The sequence below is a fragment of the Rhineura floridana genome, chromosome 14, assembly GCF_030035675.1.
Source record: "Rhineura floridana isolate rRhiFlo1 chromosome 14, rRhiFlo1.hap2, whole genome shotgun sequence".
Taxonomy (NCBI): domain Eukaryota; kingdom Metazoa; phylum Chordata; class Lepidosauria; order Squamata; family Rhineuridae; genus Rhineura; species Rhineura floridana.
In genome coordinates this window covers 10060258-10084281 of record NC_084493.1, presented here as the reverse complement: position 1 = coordinate 10084281, position 24024 = coordinate 10060258, and the positions used below count along the sequence as shown (strand labels likewise).

The following is a 24024-nucleotide window of genomic DNA, read 5'->3' as shown; positions in this document are numbered from 1 at the left end:
AACTTAAAAAAAACAACCTCAAGCATTTTAAGACCTATTGGATTGATTTAATTCTCAGTTCAGCAGAAAGCACAGGTACCTGGCTTTTCTCCTGTTGCTTGTACGATGATGTCTTTAACTGTTTTATTGTAAATCACCTTGGATATTTTGTATTACATGCTATGGTTAATATGTTTGGGAGCTATGAATGCCCTTCTACCCAAATCTGTCACCCCCTTTGGAGCTGGTGAGTTTTGGAGAGGGACACTAGGGGGATTTGTTGTCCGGGGTGGGGTGGATTATTCATAGGTTTTGGGGACAGGGGCTTACTGGGTGGCAGTGGCTATTCTTTCTTCTTTTCATTTGTTTTATTTTTATGAGTTATAACTCCACCTCTGATGATGCTTGGTCTTGAGGCAGGGCAACTCAAATAACAGCCACTATATATTTTGGAAGGGAGTAAAAAAGAGGAAGGCCAAACAAGAGATGGATTGATTCCATAAAGGAAGCCACATACCTGAACTTACAAGATCTGAACAGGGTGGTTCATGACAGATGCTCGTGGAGGTCACTGATTCATAGGGTCGCCATAAGTCATAATCGACTTGAAGGCACATAACAACAAATATATTTTGGAAAGTTGGTTGTTTATTTGTCTGTTTGCTGTGCATTTGGACACTTCTTAAGGTCCTGTAGCCAACTTTTGCACGGTATGGTTCCTGAGACCAAGGATCAGGTTTTTGTCTATGTTTGGATACAATTTGGATGCCATTTGGAATCAAGGTGGCGGACTGAACCTTTCAGAACTGCACTGAATTAACCACTGATTTCAAAGCTTGTCAGGGCCCTGGAGTCAGATTCTTCAACTTCAGGTGATGAGAGCAAGGGCTCTGAAGCAGAAAAGGGCACGCTGGGCCAGCCCCAGAAGTGCTCTCAGATGACCCTGATGGGCCAGTGCCTCCCTGCCCTGAGGATGTGACACTGCCATCCTCTGACTCAGAAGCCTTGGAAAGACCTGAGGCTCCCCCACTTCATCACAGCAGGAGACTGCTGAAGAAGGCAGGCCCTTGAAACAGAGCAGCAACTTGCAGTACAGGTGGTGCTAACAATCAGCACGCACCCGCTGCTTCTCCTGTATAAGGGTTCAGTTATAGTTTGTTTTTTGTTGGAGCAATGTCGGAGCTCTGTGTTTCCCAGAGCCCAGTCTGGACCTTGGCCCACCTTGTTTGTCCTACTCCCTGGATGGGCCTTGCTGCACCACAGCGCACAAAAAAAACAACCCCGTGCCCTGCACTGATGTTTGGTTTCTTAGAATTCCGGAGCAATGTCAGGTGCAAGGCTGCAACTAACGCGATACGACTCAAATTACTTCAACCAAACTGCATCAAAAATTACAAATTCTTCTGTAAAAGTGTTGATTCTTGCAGCAGCACAAAAACCACAGAGGGCTTCTCGACGGCTGCTCTTTTACCTCCATGATGCCCCCCTCTTGGGACGAACTACTTCAGGGCTGGCTCAAGCCATTTTGCTGGCTGATGGGGAACGAGAAATTCTACACACACACCCTCTGCCGTCAGTGGCACTGTAACAGTCATTTTGGCACGTGAGACAGACAATTTCGTAAGTCTCTCCTTCTCTGGGAGTAAAAATGCAATCACAATAAATTAAATCACTAGCAATTGGGTTGCCTTTTAATGACACCCAGAATCAGTTCCCAGAGGCAATTGCCTCACTCTTGTCTAATTGTACAGTTGGCCCCCACTTCATTTTTTTAATGACTTTATTTTAAAAGCTACAAAACAAGGATCAAAGAAAAATGAAAAAAAAACAGAAGGAAAATCCCAATAACAAGAGGAGCCGGTGAAGAAGCCTTAAGCATTCTCACATACAAAGTTTTCCAAAATTATCTTCCCTGAATGAAATCAATCTAACCCAAAGTCTCTTTCCATAATAAACCATATATAGCTGATGGTCTACAACTGTTCTTATTCAGTGGTGTAATCATTAAAACAGTACCATATTGCCAAAAGGTTATCCTCCAAATTGTTAACTGCTTAGTGAGTTTTTCCATTAAGGCAAATGACCACACTTGGCGTTACCATTTTTCAAAACTGTCTAATGTTGGGCTCTTCCCATTCTTGGCTATGATGAGTCTTGCTGCAGTTAATAGAAGTGTAAGTACTTCCTTAGGAATCATAGATTTCCATAACCAACTTAATTTATTGCTTTATTCTATTTGTCAGTCAAAGGAAACAAAATAAGTATCCAAGCCTATCAGCTACTGTACTAAACACTGGCACTGTCATGATCCCTGAATCGAGCGGTGATCTGGACACGGAGTTGGAGGCTGCAGGATAGGTCCGGTTCAGGGCTTGGAGCTGACCGAAAATAGGGAAATCATTGTGTCTGAGGCTGTTGGACAGGGCCCCCTAGAGGTACCTCCCAGACCACCAGGGTCTATAGGGCCAGAGCCTGGACCCTCGTGGAAATTTTCCCGAGCCCGAATAACCGGATGCCTCCCACCACACATCAAGGCCGCAACTCAAATAGGGATATTAATCGCAGCACATGACAAAATGCCCATAGATTTCAGAGGAAGACACTCATTAACAGAAAGTATTTGGAATATCAACATTACTGCCTGACTAAGTGTCCAACAGTCACTTTGTTGGTGACATGCTGGAATGTTTACTCCTGGACTACAGGAACTTTACAGGGACTGTTTTTTGTAAAAGCATTTGAGAACTCAAATCAAAATCCAAAAACTTCATTTTGAAGTTGTGAGAAGTTGTATTGTTCCACTGCAAACAACAGTAATATTTGCAAATGTCCTAACGTATGTCGCATTGCAAAGCTGTTTTCCGCCCCCATCCTGCATGCCTCCCGTTCACTCTGACTTAACCGAGTAACTTTTAGCTTGATTAGTTCACTGTTTATTTGTTGTCGTGAAAGTCCGGAGGTCGCCAGTCATCACATTTTAAGGCTAACACTTTAAAGTCCTTTGTAAACAAGCCCACCCGTTGTTTCATCATTAATCCTGTTGCCATGATCCAGAACTAATTCCAGTTAGGTTTATCATCTTGGGGGCTTGCTTCTTCAACAGCTTTGAAAGAAAGATACAGCCTTCAATTTGCTCTTAATTTAATCCCCACAACAAAAGTGCCCAAATCTAATGTGCCCTCTGCAAGCCATTCATCCAACCAATCCAGACCAAGGTACAGATGACTCAAACTTTCATTAATATCAGCCACAATATGCAACACCACAAGCCACACTTACTGCATTGCTCCTCCAACCATTTCCTAGCAAAGTCAAATCACGCACTGGTTCTGTTCAGACAATCCCCCAAACAATAGTTTGGAACATAAGTGGGGAACTTGTGGCCTTCCAGATGTTGCTAGAGCATCGCTCCCATCATCCCTGAATATGGGCTATGCTAGTTGAGGCTGATGAGAGTTGAAGTCTACTATCAACTGAAGGCCACAAGTTCCCCATCCCTAGTTTGAAAAAATACGAATATGTTGTAGATGTGTGCAACCTCTCTTTCCTCACACAAACATATACACACATTCACAACAGGGGGTTGGACTAGATGACGTTTGAGGTCTCTTCCTGATCTCCCCAGCATCTCTCTTTAAAATAATCTGAGGTGGTGTAGTTGGGAAATCCCTCTTCTTCAGGCTGGGGACAGCCAGCCTGCTGCTAGTCATAACAGATCAGCATTCCCTAACTGGTGACCTCCAGATTATTGTTGGACTACAACTTCCATCATCCCTGACCACTGACTATGTAGTTAAAGACAATCTGTAGGCTACCAGGGTGGATGAAGGTGGAATAGCTAATACTGGGCTCAATGGGTGAATGATCTGACTCAATATAGCTTCATATCAGGCTGAAGACTCCTGAGATGGGAGAAGGGACTGTACCACTTCAAGCTGCTGCTGTGGAATGCTGTTTTTAACTATTCTTCCATATTAAATAAATGGACTACCTTCAAGTCAATCCTGACTTATGGTGACCAAGATTTTTATATAAGTTTTTGTTCTTCCATATTAAAAATAATAATATAAAAATCTGCCTGCAATTTAAAAAGCAAAAGAGAAACTAACATGTAGGGGAGAACATTCTAGCCCAGCATGCTCCTTGCTGGCTTTGTCAATAAAAGCAAAGAACGTTCCTCGTATTCAATGCCACTGTAGCAACCTGGCCAAATGAATGAGCTACGCATCTGGAAGTCCCTGGTTCAAATGCGACCTCTGCCATGAACTGAGTACGTGCCTTAGGCAAGCTACTTTCTCCCAGCCTCAGTCTTCCCATCAGCAGAATGGGAGATCATAATACTGAGCTTACAGTGTGGTTGTAAGCATCATGATTATGTGAAGTGGTTTGAACACTCAAAACAGTGCCATACAAATGCTTAGCATTTTTGCTATGAGAGCTCTTCTATTTGTGGTGAGTTTTATGTTGGGCAGTATTCAGGAGGGGGGGAATCCAGTGTCTGAGATACTCCAGTCCTGTTTAGCCCCCCCCCTTCACAATCTTGGCCATCCAAAACCTCATTTAGGCAAGCCTACCCTAACATGTTTCATTATGTTCATTTTTAAAAAAATCTGTTGATTTTATCTTTATTTTGATAATGTTGTTATGTTTACTGAGTTTAAAGTTTGTTTTATTGCTATTTTAGTGAATTATACAGCCACAAGAGTGGCTGTATACTATAGCCAGCATGAAGTTATATCATTTAATATAAACATTTGTTTTGTTTTGCGAAATAAATAAAAGCAAAGCCTTGCTTATTTATTTATTATTTCAATTTATATACCGCCCTTAGCAGAATAGCTCTCAGGGCGGTGAACAAACAAGATAAAATACAATATATCATAGTAAAAAATCACAAAAACATGTACAAACAAACAACAGAAAGCACAACAAAAATGAAATACAACACAAATTAAGAGCACTTTTCTGCCACTCTTCAGCCAAAACAGCTCCCAGAGCAACTTACACACAGTTAATTTAAAAAGACAGTCCCTGCCTGCAGCAGGCTTACAATCTAAAAGCCACGACACAAAAGATATAGGGATGGGGGGGGGGACCAATTCTTCAAGTCAAATAATAGCTCTTATAAGGACCAGCTGGAATGGAAACAGGAAAAAACAGATGGAATAAGGTATGGGGAACCTTTGACCCTCCAGATGTTGTTGGACTCCAAATCCTATCAGCCCCAGCCAGCATGGCCAATGGAGTTGTAGTCTAGCAACACCTGGCTGCCCAAAAGTCCTCCACAGAAGTAGGCACTGCTCTCAGTCTCTCCCACTGCTGCATCAGGGATGGGGAACCTGTGGCCCTCCACATGACCATTGGCCATGCTGGCTGGGGCTGATGGGAGTTGGAGTCCAACAACACCCAGAGAGCTACAAGTCATCCCACCCACCCCTATCCATCCCCACTGGGTGTCTGATATGTATACAGTAGTATAGTGGCAAATTCAGAAGTGCAGGGTCCCTTCATGTTGGTCACAGCCATGCCCCACTCTCTTATTTTGCTGCTGGGTTGAGAATGAGATCCTTATTAATGCCTTTCCCCACAACAACCGATGCCCCTAGAAGCCAGCATGGCAGGAGAGAGTGAGCTGCTGAGATGAGTCTTCTCAATGACTGACTCACGTCCTTTCACTCTAAGCGGCTCCAATCACCAGGAAAGGACAAGGAATAATAATAATAATAATATTTAATTTGTTTGTTGCCTATCTGGCAATTAGCCACTCTAGGCGACGTACATTAAAATGAGATAAAATACAAAAAATTCAAATGCAATCACATAATAACAATAAATAAAATACTGGACAGTCATCGATACATATAAAAACAGTTATATTAGCAGCATACGACAGATGACAAAATCATGGAGATTTACCCGTCCCAAGGACCTCATAGGCCTGTTGGAATAGCCACGTCTTCAGGACCTTGCGGAATACGTCTAGGGAAGGGGCATGCCGAAGATCACAGGGGAGGGAGTTCCAGAGAGTGGGGGCCACCACAGAAAAGGCTCTCTCCCTAGTACCCACCAACCTAACTGTTTTGGTTGGCGGGATTGAGAGAAGGAAGCATGTCGGAAGGCTCTTCTCAGTAGCTAACATACTCTCCTTTCATGCTGATTGTCTCATAGGATGCTGGCGACATAGGGACCATGCTCCCCCAAAAAGGAAAAGGTCTAAGACCTCCAGAGACCCTGGACGACTACATTCTTGAATTCTATATGCTGACTCTAGTCACTGCCTCTCAGCCTCAGAGGGAGGCAATGGGAAACCCCCTCTGAATACCGCTTACCACGAAAACCCTATTCATAGGGTCACCATAAGTCGGGATCGATCCGAGAGAGAGAGAGAGAGAGAGAGAGAGAGAGAGCCATCGCTGTGTCAGCTCTCAGTCCCCTTCACCACGCTGGCCTTTGCAGGGCGCGGCTCCCTACCTGAGGCGCCCGCCGTCAAACCCGCTCGCGCGCGCCTCCCGCCACCCTTACGCACGCGCGCCTAGTAGAAGTCCCCGAGCTAGGGTGGGGTTTGCCTCCTTCCCGCGCAGGCGTATACCCCTTCCGTTCCATCTCACAGAGCGCGCCCCCGAAACGGCCGCGCGCCCTGAGGGCTCCACAGAGCGGCTTCCCTCTTCCCCCTCCTTTTTTCCCCCGTTCTCCGGCCCGGCGAGGGAGGGGACGAAGGAAGCCGTGCGGGCCTCGTCGCATCGCAGCTTTCCCTTCTTCCTCCTCCTCCTCCTCCCTGGCGGAGACGCGCAGGGAAGCGGGAGAGCCCCTGCCTGCCTGCTGGGCGGGAGGCGGCGGTCGCTGCCGCTGGTGGTCGAGGCCGCGCGATGCATTTGCACCAGGTGCTCACCGGGGCCGTCAACCCGGGCGACAATTGCTACTCCGTGGGCAGCGTCGAGGACACCCCGTTCACGGTGAGGGCGGGCCCGGGGAGGGGCGACGCGGGGCTGGGATCCCTCCTGGGGCGAGGGGGAAGGGAGACCGGCCAGGATGAGGACAGCCCTAGTCACAAATGCTCAAGGGTATAAGGCGCCCGAATGGCAGCCAGGCAGAGGAAGTCTCGTTTGGAGGGCGGGCGGGTTTCATTTTGGGGTTTTTTATTTCATTTATTTTTTGATCCTTGGGTGGGGCATTTGACATTTTTATTTTCCTTAGGAAACTATATAGGAGAGACGCTGGGCTCCTTTTTTGGAAGGAAGGTCGGGAGGTACATCAAATAAATGATAATATTTAGGCATGTGGGTCTGGTTTTCTTGCTCTGGGGAGTGTGTGTGTGTGCCAGTGCTTGCATCTGTATATATGTGCATTTATTATATACGGTTATTTTTATTGCACCATCCAGACTTGAGGGGTCCTTATCCCAACAGGGTTACGATCAAGCAGATAGATGCGGGTGTCTGTGTACCTTAAAAGGTAAAGGTGTCCCCGCACTTGTCGTGCGAGTCGTTTCCGACTCTTAGGGAGATGTCTTGCGACGTTTACTAGGCAGACCGTATATATGGGGTGGGATTGCCAGATATACCTTATCTATGTCTTTTGTGTCTATCTAAAATAGTGTATCAATATTTATCTATATCGACATAAATAATGTGTGTATCTAAGTATCTTTTCTATATCTTTCTTGTCTGTTTAAAACAGTGTATTGTATCTATATCTATCTATATAAAATGTGTGTATCTAAAGATCTATGATACATCTTTTATCTATCGATATACATGTAATATAATTGTGTATCTATAGATCTTCTGTCTATCTAATCGCTCTCTATATATTATGTGTGTATCAGTGTATCTTATCTATATCTTTGCTATCTGACTAAAATAGTGGATCTTTGTCTTTCCATATAAAGATACATAATGACTGTATTTATAGATCTTACAGATCTATCATCTGTAGATCTTATTTGTATCTTTCCTATCTAAAACAGTGTTGTACGTGTTAGTGGCTTTATTGGCAAGGTGAATGGTGATGAGGGAGCTGACTAATGATTACCAACGGGGTGAGGGAATTATTTTAGGGTGGCGTCAGGTGTATACGCTTGTGGGAGGCTTCAGGGAGATGACAAGGTGCCTAGTTGTCTGACCTCCTGCCCCTGTGCCTTTTTAAGATCTAAGGAAATCAGCAAAGGAAGCTTTTCATTGGCCTGGCAACTGCTGCACGACTGCTGTCAAAAAGGCCTGGTTGAAAACTTGACAGTCTTACCCTGGGGTGGGGGTTGGCATGATGATGGTGATATATTTCCTCCTTTCCAGTGTGGTGTAGTGGTTAGAGTGTTGGACTACGACCTGGGAGACCAGGGTTTGAATCCCCACACAGCCATGAAGTTCACTGGGTGACCTTGGGCCAGTCACTGCCTCTCAGCATCAGAGGAAGGCAATGAGTACCGCTTATCGTGAAAACCTTATTCATAGGGTCGCCATAAGTTGGGATCGACCTGAAGGCAGTCCATTATTATTATTCCCTCCAGTGGTGTTGATGCCTATCTTTAGGCATGGAAAAGACCAGGATTGTGACTTCTACAGTGTGTAAGTAAAGGCCCATTGAAGTACGTCGTGTGGGTGGTCAGTCATTGCTGTACTTCAGGGCTGGGCTCCATAGTTTGAAGGGTGACATACCAGCACCATACCTTCACTCTTTTGTGTTACCTTTAATAATAATGACCCTAACCTACTGTGGGGGGGAGTGGTAAAGATTTAGGGTGCATTTTTCCCAAAGTATCCTGGGAGTCTGTGATGACATACAGACATGTCATTTCCTGATGTGATAGAAGGACCCACCTCAAAACTGTACTTACCAATCTGCCTTTAAATGAGGAAATGACAATGTTGACATGACATGGTCCATCTTGTAATGAAAAAGTATTTGGTTGCAACCAGAGCTTGGAAAAGTTACTTTTTAAAACTACAACTCCCATCAGCCCCAGCCAGCATGGCCACTGGATTGAGCTAATGGGAGTTGTAGTTCAAAAATGTGACTTTTCCAAGCTCTGGATGCAACAGCCTACTTAAATCATTGATGGGGAACCTGTGGCCCTACAGGTGTTGATGGACTGTGACTCCCATCGGCTCCAGCAAGCATGGCCAATGTCCAGGGATGATGAGAGGTGCAGTTGAGGGGGCCCAGGGTTCCCCACCTGTGACTTAAATGAGCTCTGTTATTGCGTACCATAGAATGGAATATAAATACAAATAAAAATATTCCTCCACTTAAAATGAATGAAAGTGGGGGGGGAGGGGTGATCTTGTACCAAAGAGCTCACAAAAAGGCTTTTAAAAAGTAGTTTTCAGCTTGTACCATTATATTTTTAAAAATTGCATTTGGAGGAGAGAGGAGAAGGGTGGGCATGCTAACCTTTGGGATATATGCAAGCCTGAAGTAACGTTTGTCAAAATGAGGCCTAATATAGCCTCTATATCTAAAACAACTTGGGGGGGTGGGGGCTGTTGGCAAACCTTTTCATGTAGAAAACAGTTTCTCACAGTTCTGTCTTTTTAATAACAATTCTGCAAAAAGAAAGTAAGTGTGATCCAAAGGAAGGCTCCCTGGAGTCTTTTTTCTGCTGCTATGCAGCTATGCTGACGTCTAAGGGCATTGCATGGCCATAGCTTCTTGTGACATTCCTAAAAACTGTACTCCGTAGTATTTCTTTCGTCACAGTGGAATTCAGTTCCTGTTAATCTATGGGCTGCATTTGTGGAACCGTTTGTGTCTGAATACTTTCTCTTAAATTTCAATTGTAATAAAAATGAATAGACTGTCACTGCAGATCCCTGGGATGCTAGATTGTTTTAATGCCAGTTTGCTCACAGCACTGAAGCAGGCCAGAAGCTGTGGGGTTGAAGGAGATGTAAATCATTCTTGGCAACGCTGAGTTTCATACATGTGCATCCTGGTTAAGGAACTCTGGGGCCTAAAATCACAATTGGAAAGTGTAAAATATTAATGGTATTAGATTTGTGAGTTTTAATACTGATAGCATTTACTCCAGACCAAGCTGTAAATGACAACACCTCAAGGTCTTTGTTGTGATTCTCCTTTTCCAACAATATGATCATTTTAAATAGCCATTTGTTTGCTGAGTGGCTCTTTTTTCCCTTTGTTTCAATGCAGTAAGCTATCTTGTGCTGTAGAGGCTTAGCTTTCTGGTGGACTGAAATCTCAGCATCTCAATATTTAAATTTTATTGTGAACTTGTGGGCTAGATGTCTAATGTGTAACCAATTACAAATAAGACAAGACACTGACATTCACCATATGAATGACTGCAGGAAGTGGTGATTCTTATAATTAAGGAATTGCCTTCTTTTTATTACAAACCCCAGTTTTCTTCAGTATTGTTATTATTTATTAAATTTATATCCCACCCTTCCTCCCAGAAGGAGCCCAGGGTGGCAAACAAAACATATTACAACTCTAAAACATCTTAAAAGCAGACTTTGAAATATATTGTTATGTTACGTTATGTTACGTTTTATGTCTAGGCCGCCTTTCGGCCAAATAGGCCCCCAAGGCGGCTTACACACAAATAAAAATACAACATGCAAATAAAAACAATACAATTTACCAAAAAAAAAAAATCAAACTAACAAAGTCCTAACATCTCTAAAAAAACAGGAGCAGCAAACCAAAAGCATTCATCTTCCTGGTAAAGGGCAGTCCCCAGAAAAATGTCACTAAGAGCAGGGGTGGGGGGCAAAGCAGGTGGAAAAGCATGCCCCTTGATGGTCCCAGCACAGTCCCATCCCTGCAGCAGCACGTCTCAGTCTGCACCTCCTCCTGATAAGGCCCAGGCAGAGGGGTGGGGCAAGGCAGATGGAAATGCTTGCCCCTTGATGGTCCCAGCAGTATCATCCCTGCAGCAGCACGTCTCAGCCTGCAGCTCCTCCCGATAAGGCCCAGGCAGAGGGGCGGGGCAAGGCAGATAGAAATGCTTGCCCCTTGATGGTCCCAGCACAGTCTCATCCCTGCAGCTTGAAAGCATCTTTTAAAACATATTCTTTAAAACATAGCTTTAAAAAATCTTAAAAAGCAATTCCAACACAGACGTAGACTGTATTAAAACAGCAGAACAAATGCACTGACCCTTACCTTTTCATAATATCTGTCTCTGCCTCCGCCGGCCTTCTCTATCCTACAAGGTGCTATTGAAAGTAATTCCCCTGGTTTCATTGTTTGTTTTCCCTATATAGCCTATGTACATCAGGAGTGGGGAACCTTTGGTCCACCAGACATTGCTGAACTACATCTCCCATCAGCCCTATCAAGGATGGCTAATGGCAAGAGATAATGGCATTTGTAGTTCAGCAACTTCTGGAGTGCCAAAGGTTCCCCACATGGGATGGACATGGTGATTTGCCAGGAATTGTATGACAGCTCTGTACACCAAGAGGCTTACAGTCTAAAATAGACTTAGGGAACTACAAAAGGAAATGGAGGCATGGATAGCAGGGGGAGGATATGTAATTACTTCAACTACATGAAGTTTGGCTTAGTTGCAGTAAGGTATAGGGATTAGGGAGATGGAATAGGGGACTAAATGTGGCCCTCCAAGCCTCTCTCTCTGGCCCTCCGGACTCTTCCCACACCACACCCCCTCTCCCCAGACCATGCTCCTCCCCTGGCCTTGCTTCACACTCTCCTTGAGTGTGTTTTGCTTGGTAGTAGCGGCAGCAGATGCAGCAAGCAAATCCCTTGTGGGGATTACACAAGGCAGTTTCTTTAATCTGTTGTTCCGTTAGCCAAGAGTTACTGGCTGAGAAAGCTATAGTTATTGAGCAGAAGTTTTTTGTATCTATTCTAGTGCCTCAGTGCAAAACTGTATTTGTCTGTTGTTTGCAAAACTTGGATACTGTACATCAGTGGCTTGGTTTACATGTAACAATCCCAGTCAAATAAACCAGGAATTACTGGGAAGCCATTGTCTGCCCTTGCACTTTGTCCCTCTAGTTCCTCCTCTCTTCATGCACTCAGCTTTAGCAAAGCTATCTTAATTTCTTAAACCACAGTTTCCCATGCCACCTGAATTGGACAGCTGGTTTAAGAAACTAAGGTGTATCCAGTGTAGCACTAAGTTAAAGCCACTTCGTGATATACTTGTTGCTCTGGTGGAACGTGGTTGCACAAGGGAACACAGAAGTACCTTACCATATAGATTGTTGCACATCAGATTCCACAACAAGAATCTACTGCTGTCAACAAGCTTCCACAAGCGCAGCTGTGATGTTGGATTCCTGTGCTGTGCAACCTTTTCACTCTGTCATCTGCTAGTGCAAGGGCTCTTGCACCAGCAGATAGAGAACATTGCATGCAGCCTTAAAATAGCTTCACTGAAACTGAGTGCAGGAAGAAAGGGAGGGAAAATATGGATACTTGTCTTGTTCTGATGCCAATACGCTATGGTTTATCAGACCAGGGTTATCATGTCTGAACCAGGTGAAAACAAAGGGCTTTTAATTATCAACAAACGAAACTGCCTTTCACTGAGTCAGATCATTCGTCCACCATGCTCAGTATAATCTATGCTGGCAGTGATTCCTGTTTCAGACAGGAGTCTTTCATAGCCCTAGTCAGAGGGATAGCTCCTGCAATATGAACACTTTCTAGATTTGAGGCCAGCTAAAGAGACCCTCTTGCAAGTGCCAACTTCAAAATGTAGCTGTCCTCCAGATGTTGGCCTTTTCTATAGTTGCCCTGGAGCTATGGAAATCACTTCCTCAGGAGGTTCATTTAGTTCCTTTTTTTAGTGGTGTTTTGTAGGCAGACCACAACAGTCCTCTTACATTGCAAGAGATACAATCTTTTTTCTGTTCTGTATTAATAATTGTTCTTCAGAAGTTAGAAATGTTAACTTAAGTTTTGAATGCACACTGTACCCTGCTGTGGAAATGTCTGTTGAAAATCAAGCTATCAGTCAATTAAATAAAGTAAATAAATTGCATCTTACTCCGTTGGGATCAGTGGTATTTAAATATTTGTTTTCATTGCTTTGATATCAATAGGATTTATGCACACTTTACCTGGGTCCCATCTGCACTATACATTTAAAGCAGTATCATACCAATATAAACAGTCATGGCTTCCCTCAAAGGATCCTGGGAAGTTGTTAAGGGTGTGGAGAGTTGTTAGAAGACCCCTATTCCCCTTTCTGCGTGGTTTATCAATCAATCCCTCTTCCCAGGGAACTTTGGGAATTGTAGCACTGTGAGGAGAATCGGGGTCTCCTCACAACTCACAGCACTCTTAACATGCTACAGTTCCCAGGATCCTTTGAGGGAAGTCATGACTGTTTAAAGTGGTATGTAACTGCTTTAAATGTATAGTGCAGCCGAGGCCCTGGATTGTTCCCCTAATGTAAATGATTCTAGGATGCATAGTTTACCTGAGTCTGGAGGAGAACTATCTTTCACATGCAGCAGTTTCTGTACTTCTTCCTGCTAGGAATATTTAAAAAAAGACCTGGGGAGAGACTTTGACATACACATGTGAATGGATTTACACAAATGTCCCCCTGCCCTACCACAGCATAACCACTGAAGCCACCAAATCACATTTTCTGGATTTCATGTGTTTGCAGGAGCATGATTATAAATGGTTTCCATTTGTATCTCCACTATGATGATGGCTTGAAGGAACTCTGCTGCTGTAAAAACAGGAGAGTGATCCAACGTATAGACTGCTGTTCTTAGAATGCAGGTGTGGGGAACCTTTGGCCCTCCAGATGTTGCTGAACAGAACTACAACTCTCATCATCTGCAGCAAGCACAGCCAATGGCCAGGGATGATGGGAGTTGTAGTTCAGCAACATCTGGAGGGCCAAAGGTTCCCCACTCCTGATCAGTTACCCAGCTAGGTAAAACTCCAAAGGGTTTGTTATTACAGGAAAAACTAAACCCACTGAAGGTATTTTCCAGCATTAGTTACTGCTTCTAATTAGCAAATAAGCAACCTGTAATTTCCTTCAGATATCTGTGCAGCAGGTAGCCTAGTCCAGCCCTGTCTGTAGATGATTAGCTGCAGTGGCTGAAGAGTTTGCTCTTTGCTTTTATAATAAACCCCTTTCTCTCCCATGTGTCATGGATTTGCCAGCAGAAGTTTTGTGCTAATGCTGGGGGAATGGTGCCACTGTCACGACTTACAGTAAAGGGCTAGGAGCTCTCCTGAAGCACTCTGTGCTTCCCTGTGGCTTATTCTCAGAACAGGTTTGGCAGTGGCAACAGCTGGTGATGTGCTGGGACTGGGGCTATTCTTTAGCACCGCTGCAAAAGAACAAGGGACCTCTTTATGTCAGCATATTGGGTGTCTTTCACAGGGATGGAGAACCTTTTCCACCTGAGGGTTGCAGTCCCTTCTGAGCACCCTTCTGAGGGCCACATGCCAGTGGTGGAGGGGGCCAGAGGGAAAAGTGGGCAGAGCAATGAATGTAAATTTTTCCTCTGTACAGTAGACCAATTTCCACATGTTCACACATCCCTCTGTATCCTCCATCCAGGCAAGCAAGAATCATCATCCCAGTTCAAGGTCACATTCCTTGAAGAGCGACAGTGGCATGCATGTAGCTTGCAAGGTGATGGCCTGTCCACTTGTAGATGCTGTCAAGATGTGCATGCACCCATTGCTACCACTTGATTTCATGACCACAAACAGATTTGTCACTTAGAAGCTTGCCTGAAGGCAGTTCTTACCTCTTTTTGGCAAATGGAAACTTACACGCCTGTGTGCTATTTAAGATGCAACACTTCTCAGCCTTTTTATTTATTGAAAGATTGCCTTGCTGCCTGGGCTTATCTGAGGCTGGCTACTGAATGCAACTAGATGTTTGTCACTGCCATTGGCTTCGAGCTGCATTTTTGCCAAAGCATGTGTTATCGTGCATTTTGAGGATCCTGCAAGTCATTCCAGCTCCTCTGGCAGCTTGCAAACTCCCCCCTAGTTTTCTCTTGCAGGTAGCAGTTGACTAAAAGCAGAGCAGACTCTGTGTGGGTGGTACTTATGCTTGCTTCGTGCTTCTTGCCTTTGTCAGGGCTTTAAATCTGCAGAGCTCATCTACTCTTATCATAATTGCTGCAGAAGACTTTGCCTAGACTTCCCTCTGTTTTTCTGTGTTTTGGGAGCCAAGTTTGTTTCCTTCCCCCTCTCCAAACTGTATTTAATAATAACAGGGTGCAGTGCTTTAGCATGATTTTAAAAAGCAAAAGCCAACATTTTTGAATGTTTAGAATTTTTTGCAGCCGTATACATAATTGCAAGAAAAGATGTTAGTCCTTGCATTTTAATAACCTATTTGCCTATGCAGGCTTACAAATTTTCTTGTGATCTTAAAACAGTTAACTTCTTTATAAAGTCTGGTTGTTTGGAGGTAAGCTAAGCTGCTCGTCACAGATGATCATGCACGTATGCCTTTCCCTTTTGCTTTCAGTTTCAGAGATAGCTAAAGTTAGCATTACATCTGCAGCTTGTGTTTTCATTAACCATGGTTAGTACCAAACCACAGTTTTCCAAACTGACTTGGTGCTCATCATGCAAGTGCTGATGTAAAGGTGACCTTTCCCATCTCCAAAACTGAAAGAGGGATGGTTGCAGAGCAGGGCAAGAGAGAACGACAGCAGCATGGGAGCCATGAACTGTCCAGAGGAACGATAAATCATATGAAACAGTTTATGAATGTGGAACAGATTCTGTTGCTGCGGTTTGATTTACTGCACACAGATGGAAGTGGTCTGCCCTGCTCCTGATGTGCTCATGGGGCATGATGCAGGAAGACTGGTGGTTGCAGTACCATGGATAGCTCCTTGTGAACATCTAGGCTAGAGATGTCCTAAGGCCTTATGAGCCTCTATCTTAAGTCTACCCTCCCAAAACGTAAATGTAAATGTACTGCCTTCAAGTCATTTCTGACTTATGGCTACCCTATGAATAGGGTTTTTATGAGGCTGAGAGGCAGTGACTGGCCCAAGGTCACCCAGTGAGCTTCATGGCTGTGTGGGGATTTGAACCCTGGTCTTCCAGGTCATAGTCCAGCTTCACCCCAAGAATGGAAACTCTGAAAGGGCCAAAAGCCTGTCTTGGGGGCAAGCACTGCATGAGAACATAAGAAAAGTCTGCTGGATCAGGCTACAGTCCCATCTAGTCCAACATCCTGTTCTCGCAGTGGCCAATCATGGGATTGTCTTACGTTGTCATTGGTCCAATGCACAGAGCAGGATATATCCTTGATTTGGTCTTTGCTCCAAGTGGAGACGGGTGATCTGGAAATAGGGGGGGGGTCTCTGTGATTCCATTGTCATGGTGAGACTACTTCCTAGTGAAATTTGGACTCACAGTAAGTATCCCCCTCTGCAAGGGTGGGGGACCAATTAAGATTGTCCGCCCCCAGAGACTTATGGACCCTGATGGATTCCTGAATGTTCTGGAGGACTTTCCAGTGGATAGAGCAGGTGATCCTGTTGAGGCTCTCATTTCACTGTGGAATGGTGAAATGAAGAGGGCTGTCAACATTATTGTTCCTGAGCTCCCTCTCCGGCTCTGTGGAGCCTGCAATGCCCCTGGTATTCTAGGGAGCTGAGTGTGATGAAACAGACTGGCTGACGGCTATAGTGCCGATGGCATAGAACTTGCTCTGAGGCCAACCGAACACTGGTTAGAGAGCATAGTCACACCTACCATGTCACAATAAGGGCAGTGAAGAAGACTTAATTCATGGCTTCTATTGTGTCCTCAAGTAATCTTCCAGCAGAGCTCTTTTGGCTTGTCCAGAATCTGGTCTCACCTGTTGGATGGGACGGGCCTCTGGAGGCAGTGGAAGCCTGCTGTGACCGTTTGTCCTATCATTTTGAGGATAAAGTCACTTGACTCTGCAGCGATTTAGACACTACCGTTATGGCTCCAGATCCAGCTGACGCGTCCAATGCTACATCTTCTCTGACTTTGTGGGATCAATTTCATTTTATAAGACCTGATGATGTGGACAGGGTGATTCCAAGGATGCATCCGAACTACATGCCCTCTGGATCCCTTCCTGTCATGGTTATTGAAATCGAGCCGAGGAGGGTTGACTGGGTGGGTCCAGAGAGTGTTAAATGCCTCTTTGTGTAAGGATGTGGTACCTGCCTCCTCAAAAGAGGTGGTAGTGTAGCCAGTACTGAAAAAAACAGCCCTGGACCCAGTGGATTGTAACCAGAGCTGTGGAGTCGGTACACCAAACCTTCAACTCCGACTCCTCTATTTTTCTACTGTCCGACTCCACCCAAAATTGCTTCTTGTCAATCAAAATTTATTTGGAAGTCGGAGTCGGTACATTTCTACCAACTCCGACTCCTCCCAAAATTGCTTCCTACTCCGACTCCACCCAAAATTGCTCCTGACTCCACGACTCTGACTCCACAGCCCTGATTGTAACAACTATTGTCAATTCGCAAATACTCCCTTTCTGATTGAGAGGGTTGTGATGAAACAGCTGCAGATATTTGTGGATGAGACTGATTTTCTGGAAACATTCCAGTCTGGATTCAGGCCTGGGCTTGGGACCGAATCAGCCTTGGTCACCCTGATGGATGACCTTTATAGATAGAAGGATGGGGTGTGCAACCCTGCTCCTCCTGCTCAATCTCTCAGTAGCTTTTGATAACATTAAGCATGGTATCCTTCTGTGGGATGGCCATTGGTGGTACCATGCTGTGGTGGCTCTGTTCATACCGGCAGGGTTGTGTCCAAAGTGTAGTATTGGAAGAGTGTTTACACTGTGGAGTGGCACGTGGTACTATCTTCTCCCCAGTACTTTTTAACATCTATATAAAGCCTTCAGGAGTGGTCATCAGGGATTTTGGAGCAAGGTGCCATCTGTATGCTGATGATACCCAGCTCTATTTCTCCATTACATATGAATCAGGAGAAATTGTGCAAGCCCTGGACCATTGCCTGGATGTAGTGGTGGACTGGATGAGCTTGAATCCTGGAAAGATGGAGGCCTTGCGGGTGGGTGGTTCCCATGGCCAGGAGATGACTTAATTTCCTGCCATTGATAGGGTTGCACTCCCTGTGAAGTAGCACATCACAGTTTTGGGGTACTCCTCGATCCATCTCTGTGACTAGAGGCTCAAGTAAGCTCTGTAGTCAGGAGTGTTTTCTGCCAGCTTTGGCTGGTATGCCAATTGCGATTGTTACTAGACTGTGATAGCATGAACACAGTGGCCCATGTATTGGTAACCTCAAGACTCAATTATTGTAACACGCTTTATGGGGGCTGCCCTTGTATCTGGTCTGGAAGCTGTAACTAGTCCAGAATGCAGAGGCCAGACTGCTTACAGGAGCAGATGACTGGCAACATGTTACCCTGCTGCTGAAAGAGCTGCACTAGTCCATTTCCTATGGGGACAGGTTCAAAGTACTTGCATTAATTCTCAAAGCCCTAAACAACTTGGGCCCACTGACTTCCTATGTTCCATCTCGATCACTGAGCTCTTCTGTTGGGGCACTTTTGGTGGTTCCCTATGCTCCTGAGGTTTGGTTGGCCTCCGCCAGGGACTGAGCCTTTAGTGTAACAGGCCCTGCCCTGTGGAACTCCCTACCAAAAGAGGTTTGGTCAGACTCCTCCTTTCTTTCTGAAAACCATACTTCTTATGTAGGCCTCTTAACATGAATTTTCTTTCTTTTTTTCAACCAATGAAGTATTTGTTGATGCTTTTATTGTTTTTACTGGTGTTTTTATTGGCTTTTTAATTTTATCATGTCTTTATATGTTGTAAGCCACCTTGATGTACTTTTATGAAAAGTGCAGCTTATAAATACTTTAATAAATAAATAAATAGAATCAGGTGCCTATGGGAAGCCTGCAAGCAGGACCTGAGTGCAAAGGTACTCTCCCCACTTGCGATTTCCACCAGCTGGTATTCAGAGGCATCACTGCCTCCCAACAGTGTAAGCAGAACACAGACATTGTGGCTAGTATCCATTGATAGGTGTATCCTCTGGAAATTGATCTAATCCTCCCTTTTTTTTGAAGCTGCCCAGGTGCTTCTGTGTTCTGTGGCTTTCTACTTGGCATGGCTCCTGTTGTGCTGGGCAGGTTTGGTAGTGTGGGAGGCATGGTTCTTTGGCCTCAGGGGAGGAGCATTGCAAGGGTCCTACTTCTGGCTTGGTGGGATCAGGTTCACAGTGTCAGGAGCCTGGTCCAGCTCTTCAAAGCAGCCTTGGTCGCGGGCAGCTCATCCTACTTCTTTGACTCCCAGGTTTGAGATTGGTGACATGGCAGGAAGCCTATTTCTGCAAGCAGGACAAATTATGTAGCTCATGATCCAGCAAGTTCTATTGGGTGGCATGTAGCCAAGTCCTACTTAGAGTAAGCCCATTGAAATTAATTACCTTTAGTCATATCCATTAATTTCAATGGGATTACTCTGAGTAGCATTGGATATAGCCCCTTCTTTTCCTGTTGTTGATAGATTGAACTCTACCACCAACCTTTTCTGAACACTGCACAGTATCTGATGTTTTGGAAGGGAAAAGGGCCATGACTCAGTAGGAAAGCACAGACTTTGCATGCAGAACGTCCCAGGTTCATTCTCATCATTGCCAGGTAGGGCTGGAAGACTGGTCTGAAAACCTAGAGTGCTGTTGCAAGTCCGTGTAGACCACAGGTCTTCAACCTGGGGTCCCCAGATATTGTTGGACTACAACCCCCATCATCTCCAGACAGCATGGCCAATGGTCAAAGATGATGGGAGTTGTAGTCCATCAACATCTGGGGATCCATGGCTGAAGACCAGTGGTGTAGACGTTTCTTCTTGTCTAGGGCTCCAGACTGTTACCCCAAAAGATGGAACTGTGATGGTATTTGTGTATGTGCTTCTCCTGGAACACCAACCTAGAAACTCTTGGAGGATAAGGTTGTTATTAACCAACCTTGAAATCAGCTACTGCTTGCCCCAGTCAAGAGGCTGATTTCAAGGTTGGGTAATTATAATTGGGATGTTTGAGATACGCTGACTATCTAGCAACATCGTCACTAGCATCTTCAAGAGATAAACGTATGAAGGAAATGCTAATATTCATCTTGGTTCATCTTGGTTTAATATCAGGCATCAAAAAATCATGGTGTGCTCAAATGTGTGGTTCCTTTCTTTTAAAAATCAATTCATCACACAACAGCTGTGTTTTCCCCCTTTCTCTTTAGATCTTTTATTTGTTTATTTCTTTATCTTCTTACTCTCTGAACTTTCTTAAGAGAGGATATTGCAACCGGGGAAGAATATTATTGTTTAGCTTCGATGGTCAGGAGCTTAGTTGCTCTAGCAAAGGGTATGTTTTTATCACATCTTCCTTAGACACAGCTTTTCTATAATGAGATTTACCCAGAAATATGGTCACTGCAGATAAGTCGTGTATTAAAGATAATAACTTGGAAAAGGACATGGAGTGAAATAATGGCAGTAGAAACATATGTTTCTCGTTACTGCAAATGGCATTAATAGCCCCAAGTTATACCTAAGGCGAGCTTGCTGGATCAGGCCAATGGCCCATTTAGCCCAGCATCATGTTCTCACTGTGGCCAACCAGATGCCTCAGGGAAGCCTACAAGCAGAACATGAACTCAACAGCATTCTGTCCTCTACATAAAATATTTTCTCAATTTGCAGACAGTAAATCTATCTCTCTTAGGATATTTTTGATCATTTAGATGAAAGCGCAGTCTTTTCATTTGACGGTTTGTTCCGTTGGATTCTGGACAAAGCAGAAGTGATATGTAAACCATTTTTTTTCATATGGGGGATACTCCTTGCGTGTTTTTGCCTGGCTGGAATTTCGGGGCACACTCTAGACTTGATTTTTGCCACTGGATTAGGGGATGGTGATCTGGGAGTGAGGGATTTTACATCTGTTCCTTTGTCATGGTCGGATCACCGCCTATTGAGGTTTAGACTCACAATGTTTTCTTCCCTCTGCAAGGGTGGAGGACCAATTAAGATGGTCCGTCCCCGGAGACTAATGAGTCCTGAGGGTTTTCAGAAGGCTCTGGGGAGTTTTCCGGCTGATAAAACTGACGCTCCTGTCGAAACCCTGGTCAATCTGTGGAATACGGAAATGACCCGGGTAGCTGACACGATCGTCCCAATGCACCCTCTCCTTTGCAGAGCTCAACGGGCTCCATGGTTTACCCCGGAGCTAAGAGTGATGAAGCAAGAAAGGAGATGGCTTGAGTGCAAATGGAGACGAACTCCCAACAGCTGTAACCTTGCACTTGTGAAGGTCTCCACCAAGCTCTATGTGAAGGTGGTGAGGGCAGCAAAGAAGCAGTACTTTGCTGCCTCCATTCAGTCATCTTCCAACTGCCCAGCGGAGCTTTATAAAGTTGTTCGGGGACTCTTACATTCTGGTCCTCAGAACGCAATAATATCATCAACAGCTCGCTGTAATGAGTTTGCGAGACACTTCCAAGATAAGATCACGAACATCCGCCGGGACCTTGACTCCAATATTGTAGCAGTTGATCCTAATGAGGTGTCCAGAGCACAGTCTTGTCCTGTTTTATTGGATGAATTTCAGTTGGTACAGCTTGAGGATGTGGACAAGGTGCTTGGACAGGTGCGGGCGACCACGTCTGCTCTGGATCCTTGCCCCTCGTGGCTAATAAAAGCTAGCAGGAATGGAACAGCCGGATGGGCCAAGGAGGTGATCAATGCCTCTTTATGAGAAGGAGTGGTACCACTCTGTTTGAAACAGGCGGTGGTGAAACCGCTCCTAAAAAAACCCTCCTTGGACCCTGAAAACCTTGACAACTATAGACCGGTAGCAAATGTTCCATTCCTGGGCAAGGTTTTAGAGCGTGTGGTCGCTCACCAGCTCCAGGCTCTCCTGGATGAAACTGATTATCTGGATCCATTTCAATCGGGCTTTCGGCCGGGGTTTGGTACAGAAACAGCCTTGGTCGCCCTGTATGATGACCTCTGTCGGGAGAAAGACAGAGGGAGTGTAACTCTGTTGGTTCTCCTGGACCTCTCAGCGGCTTTTGATACCATCAACCATGGTATCCTTCTGGGGTGACTTGCGGACTTGGGATTTGGAGGCACTGCTTGGCAGTGGCTGCACTCCTACCTCGAGAATCATCTCCAGAAGTTGGTGCTTGGGGAGCATTACTTGAATCCCTGGGTACTCCAATATGGGGTCCCGCAGGGTTCGGTTCTGTCCCCCATGCTTTCTAATATCTATATGAAGCCACTGGGTGAGGTCATAAGGAGATTTGGAGTGCGTTTCCAGCAATATGCTGATGATACGCAGCTCTACTTCTCCTTTTCATCTTCTTCTGGTGAGGCTGTTGATGTACTAAACCACTGCCTGGCCGCGATAATGGACTGGATGAGAGCTAATAAACTGAGACTCAATCCTGACAAGACTGAGATGCTGTTGGTGGGGGAGCTCTCTGCCCAGATGGTTGATGTCCGACCTGCCCTAGATGGGGTTACACTCCTCCTAAAGGAGCAAGTCCGTAGTTTGGGGGTCTTATTAGATCCGCTGCTGTCACTGGAGGCTCAGGTAGCCTCGGTGCCATGGAATGCATTCTACCAGCTTCAGCTGGTAGCCCAACTACGACCCTATCTGGACAGGGAGAACCTTGCCACACTTATCCATGCTCTGGTAACCTCTAGATTGGACTACTGTAATGCACTCTACGTAGGGTTACCTCTGAAGACGGTTCGGAAACTTCAGCTAGTGCAGAATGCTGCGGCCAGAGTTCTTACCGGGACTAAAAAATATGATCATATATCTCCTGTCCTGGCCCAGCTGCACTGGCTACCAATATGTTTCAGGGACAGATTCAAAGTGTTGGTTCTTACCTATAAAGCCCTTAACGGCATTGGACCGCAATACCTGGTGGAACGCCTCTCCCGCTATGTACCAGCCCGTTCACTGCGCCTGACGTCGAAGGCCCTTCTCTGGGTTCCAACGCATATGGAGGCCCGGAGAGTAATAACTAGAGCTAGGGCCTTCTCGGTGGTGGCCCCCGAGTTATGGAACGCCCTCCCTGACGAGATACGCCTGGCGCCTTCTTTGTTATCTTTTCGGCGCCAGGTAAAGACCTACCTCTTTGCCCAGGCATTTTAAATTCTACTTTAATTTGTCTTTGTCTTAATTTTGTTTATATATATTTTTATACTGTATTGTTTTCATGTTTATTTGTGTTTTAACCTGTTTTTATCTTTTGTACACCGCCCTGAGAGCTTGTTGCTATAGGGCAGTTTAAAAATGTAATTAAATAAATAAAATAAATAAATAAATGTGTCCTTGAACTGTGATAATACCTCTTGTTTGCCTGAATGGAGAACGGAGAGAGATGTGGGATGCAAATAAATGTAAAAATCTCTGACTTTTGTGTAGCTTAAATATAATCTACCATACAAAGGTAAAAGCCATACCTGTTGCTCCACCCACTTTTGCCTCTCGCCCCTCCCACCACTGGCACGTGGTCCTCAGAAGGTTGCCCATATGGAAATGTGGCCCTTAGGCAGAAAAAGTTTCCTCATCCCTGCCATACGTCTATATATGGCTTCTTCTTCAGAGTGAGGGCTCCCCCAGCCCCAACTTTTCTACCCTGATAAAGTTTGTAAGCAAATGTTTGTCATGGCTATGTTTTAAAGCAGTTTAAATACTGTTGTTCTTCCTGGGAATCTTAGCATTGTAGTACTGTGAGAAGGCTGAAAGTTCATTGCTAGAGACCCCTTGTGCCTGTCCCCCACCCACTGGATTTGCTCATTCTGGTATATGTTCATCATGTTTGTTTGTTTATTATTTATTTATTAAATTAACATCCCTTGTTGCAATATTAGATGTAATGTCCTCTGAATTTTCTGCTTTGCAATGTTACTTTGGCAAAGGGAAGAGAACGATGTCCTCCGCAGGAGAGAGGATGGCCCTATTATTAATTATAATATACTGTAATGCAAAAGAATTTACTAAGTGCTTAGTAGATTTAGGTTTTTGTAGTTTGCATAGGCAAGGGGCTGTTAAAATACAGAG

At 44.9% G+C, this 24024-nt stretch overlaps 1 protein-coding gene across 8 annotated transcripts in view; it reads left to right on the top strand.

Moving 5' to 3' along the window:
* The first annotated feature begins 6509 nt into the window (after window positions 1-6509).
* The window catches only part of DMXL2 (Dmx like 2), a 98895-nt gene continuing 81380 nt past the window's right edge, over window positions 6510-24024 (top strand). For 5 of the 8 annotated variants that reach the window (XM_061595750.1, XM_061595743.1, XM_061595745.1 and 2 more), the window contains exon 1: window positions 6510-6932. In XM_061595750.1, coding sequence (XP_061451734.1) covers window positions 6846-6932 — 87 coding nt within the window. In that variant the 5' untranslated portion in view covers window positions 6510-6845. The remainder of the gene's footprint in view (window positions 6933-24024) is intronic. The other 3 variants (XM_061595747.1, XM_061595749.1, XM_061595746.1) reach the window with 1 other exon arrangement.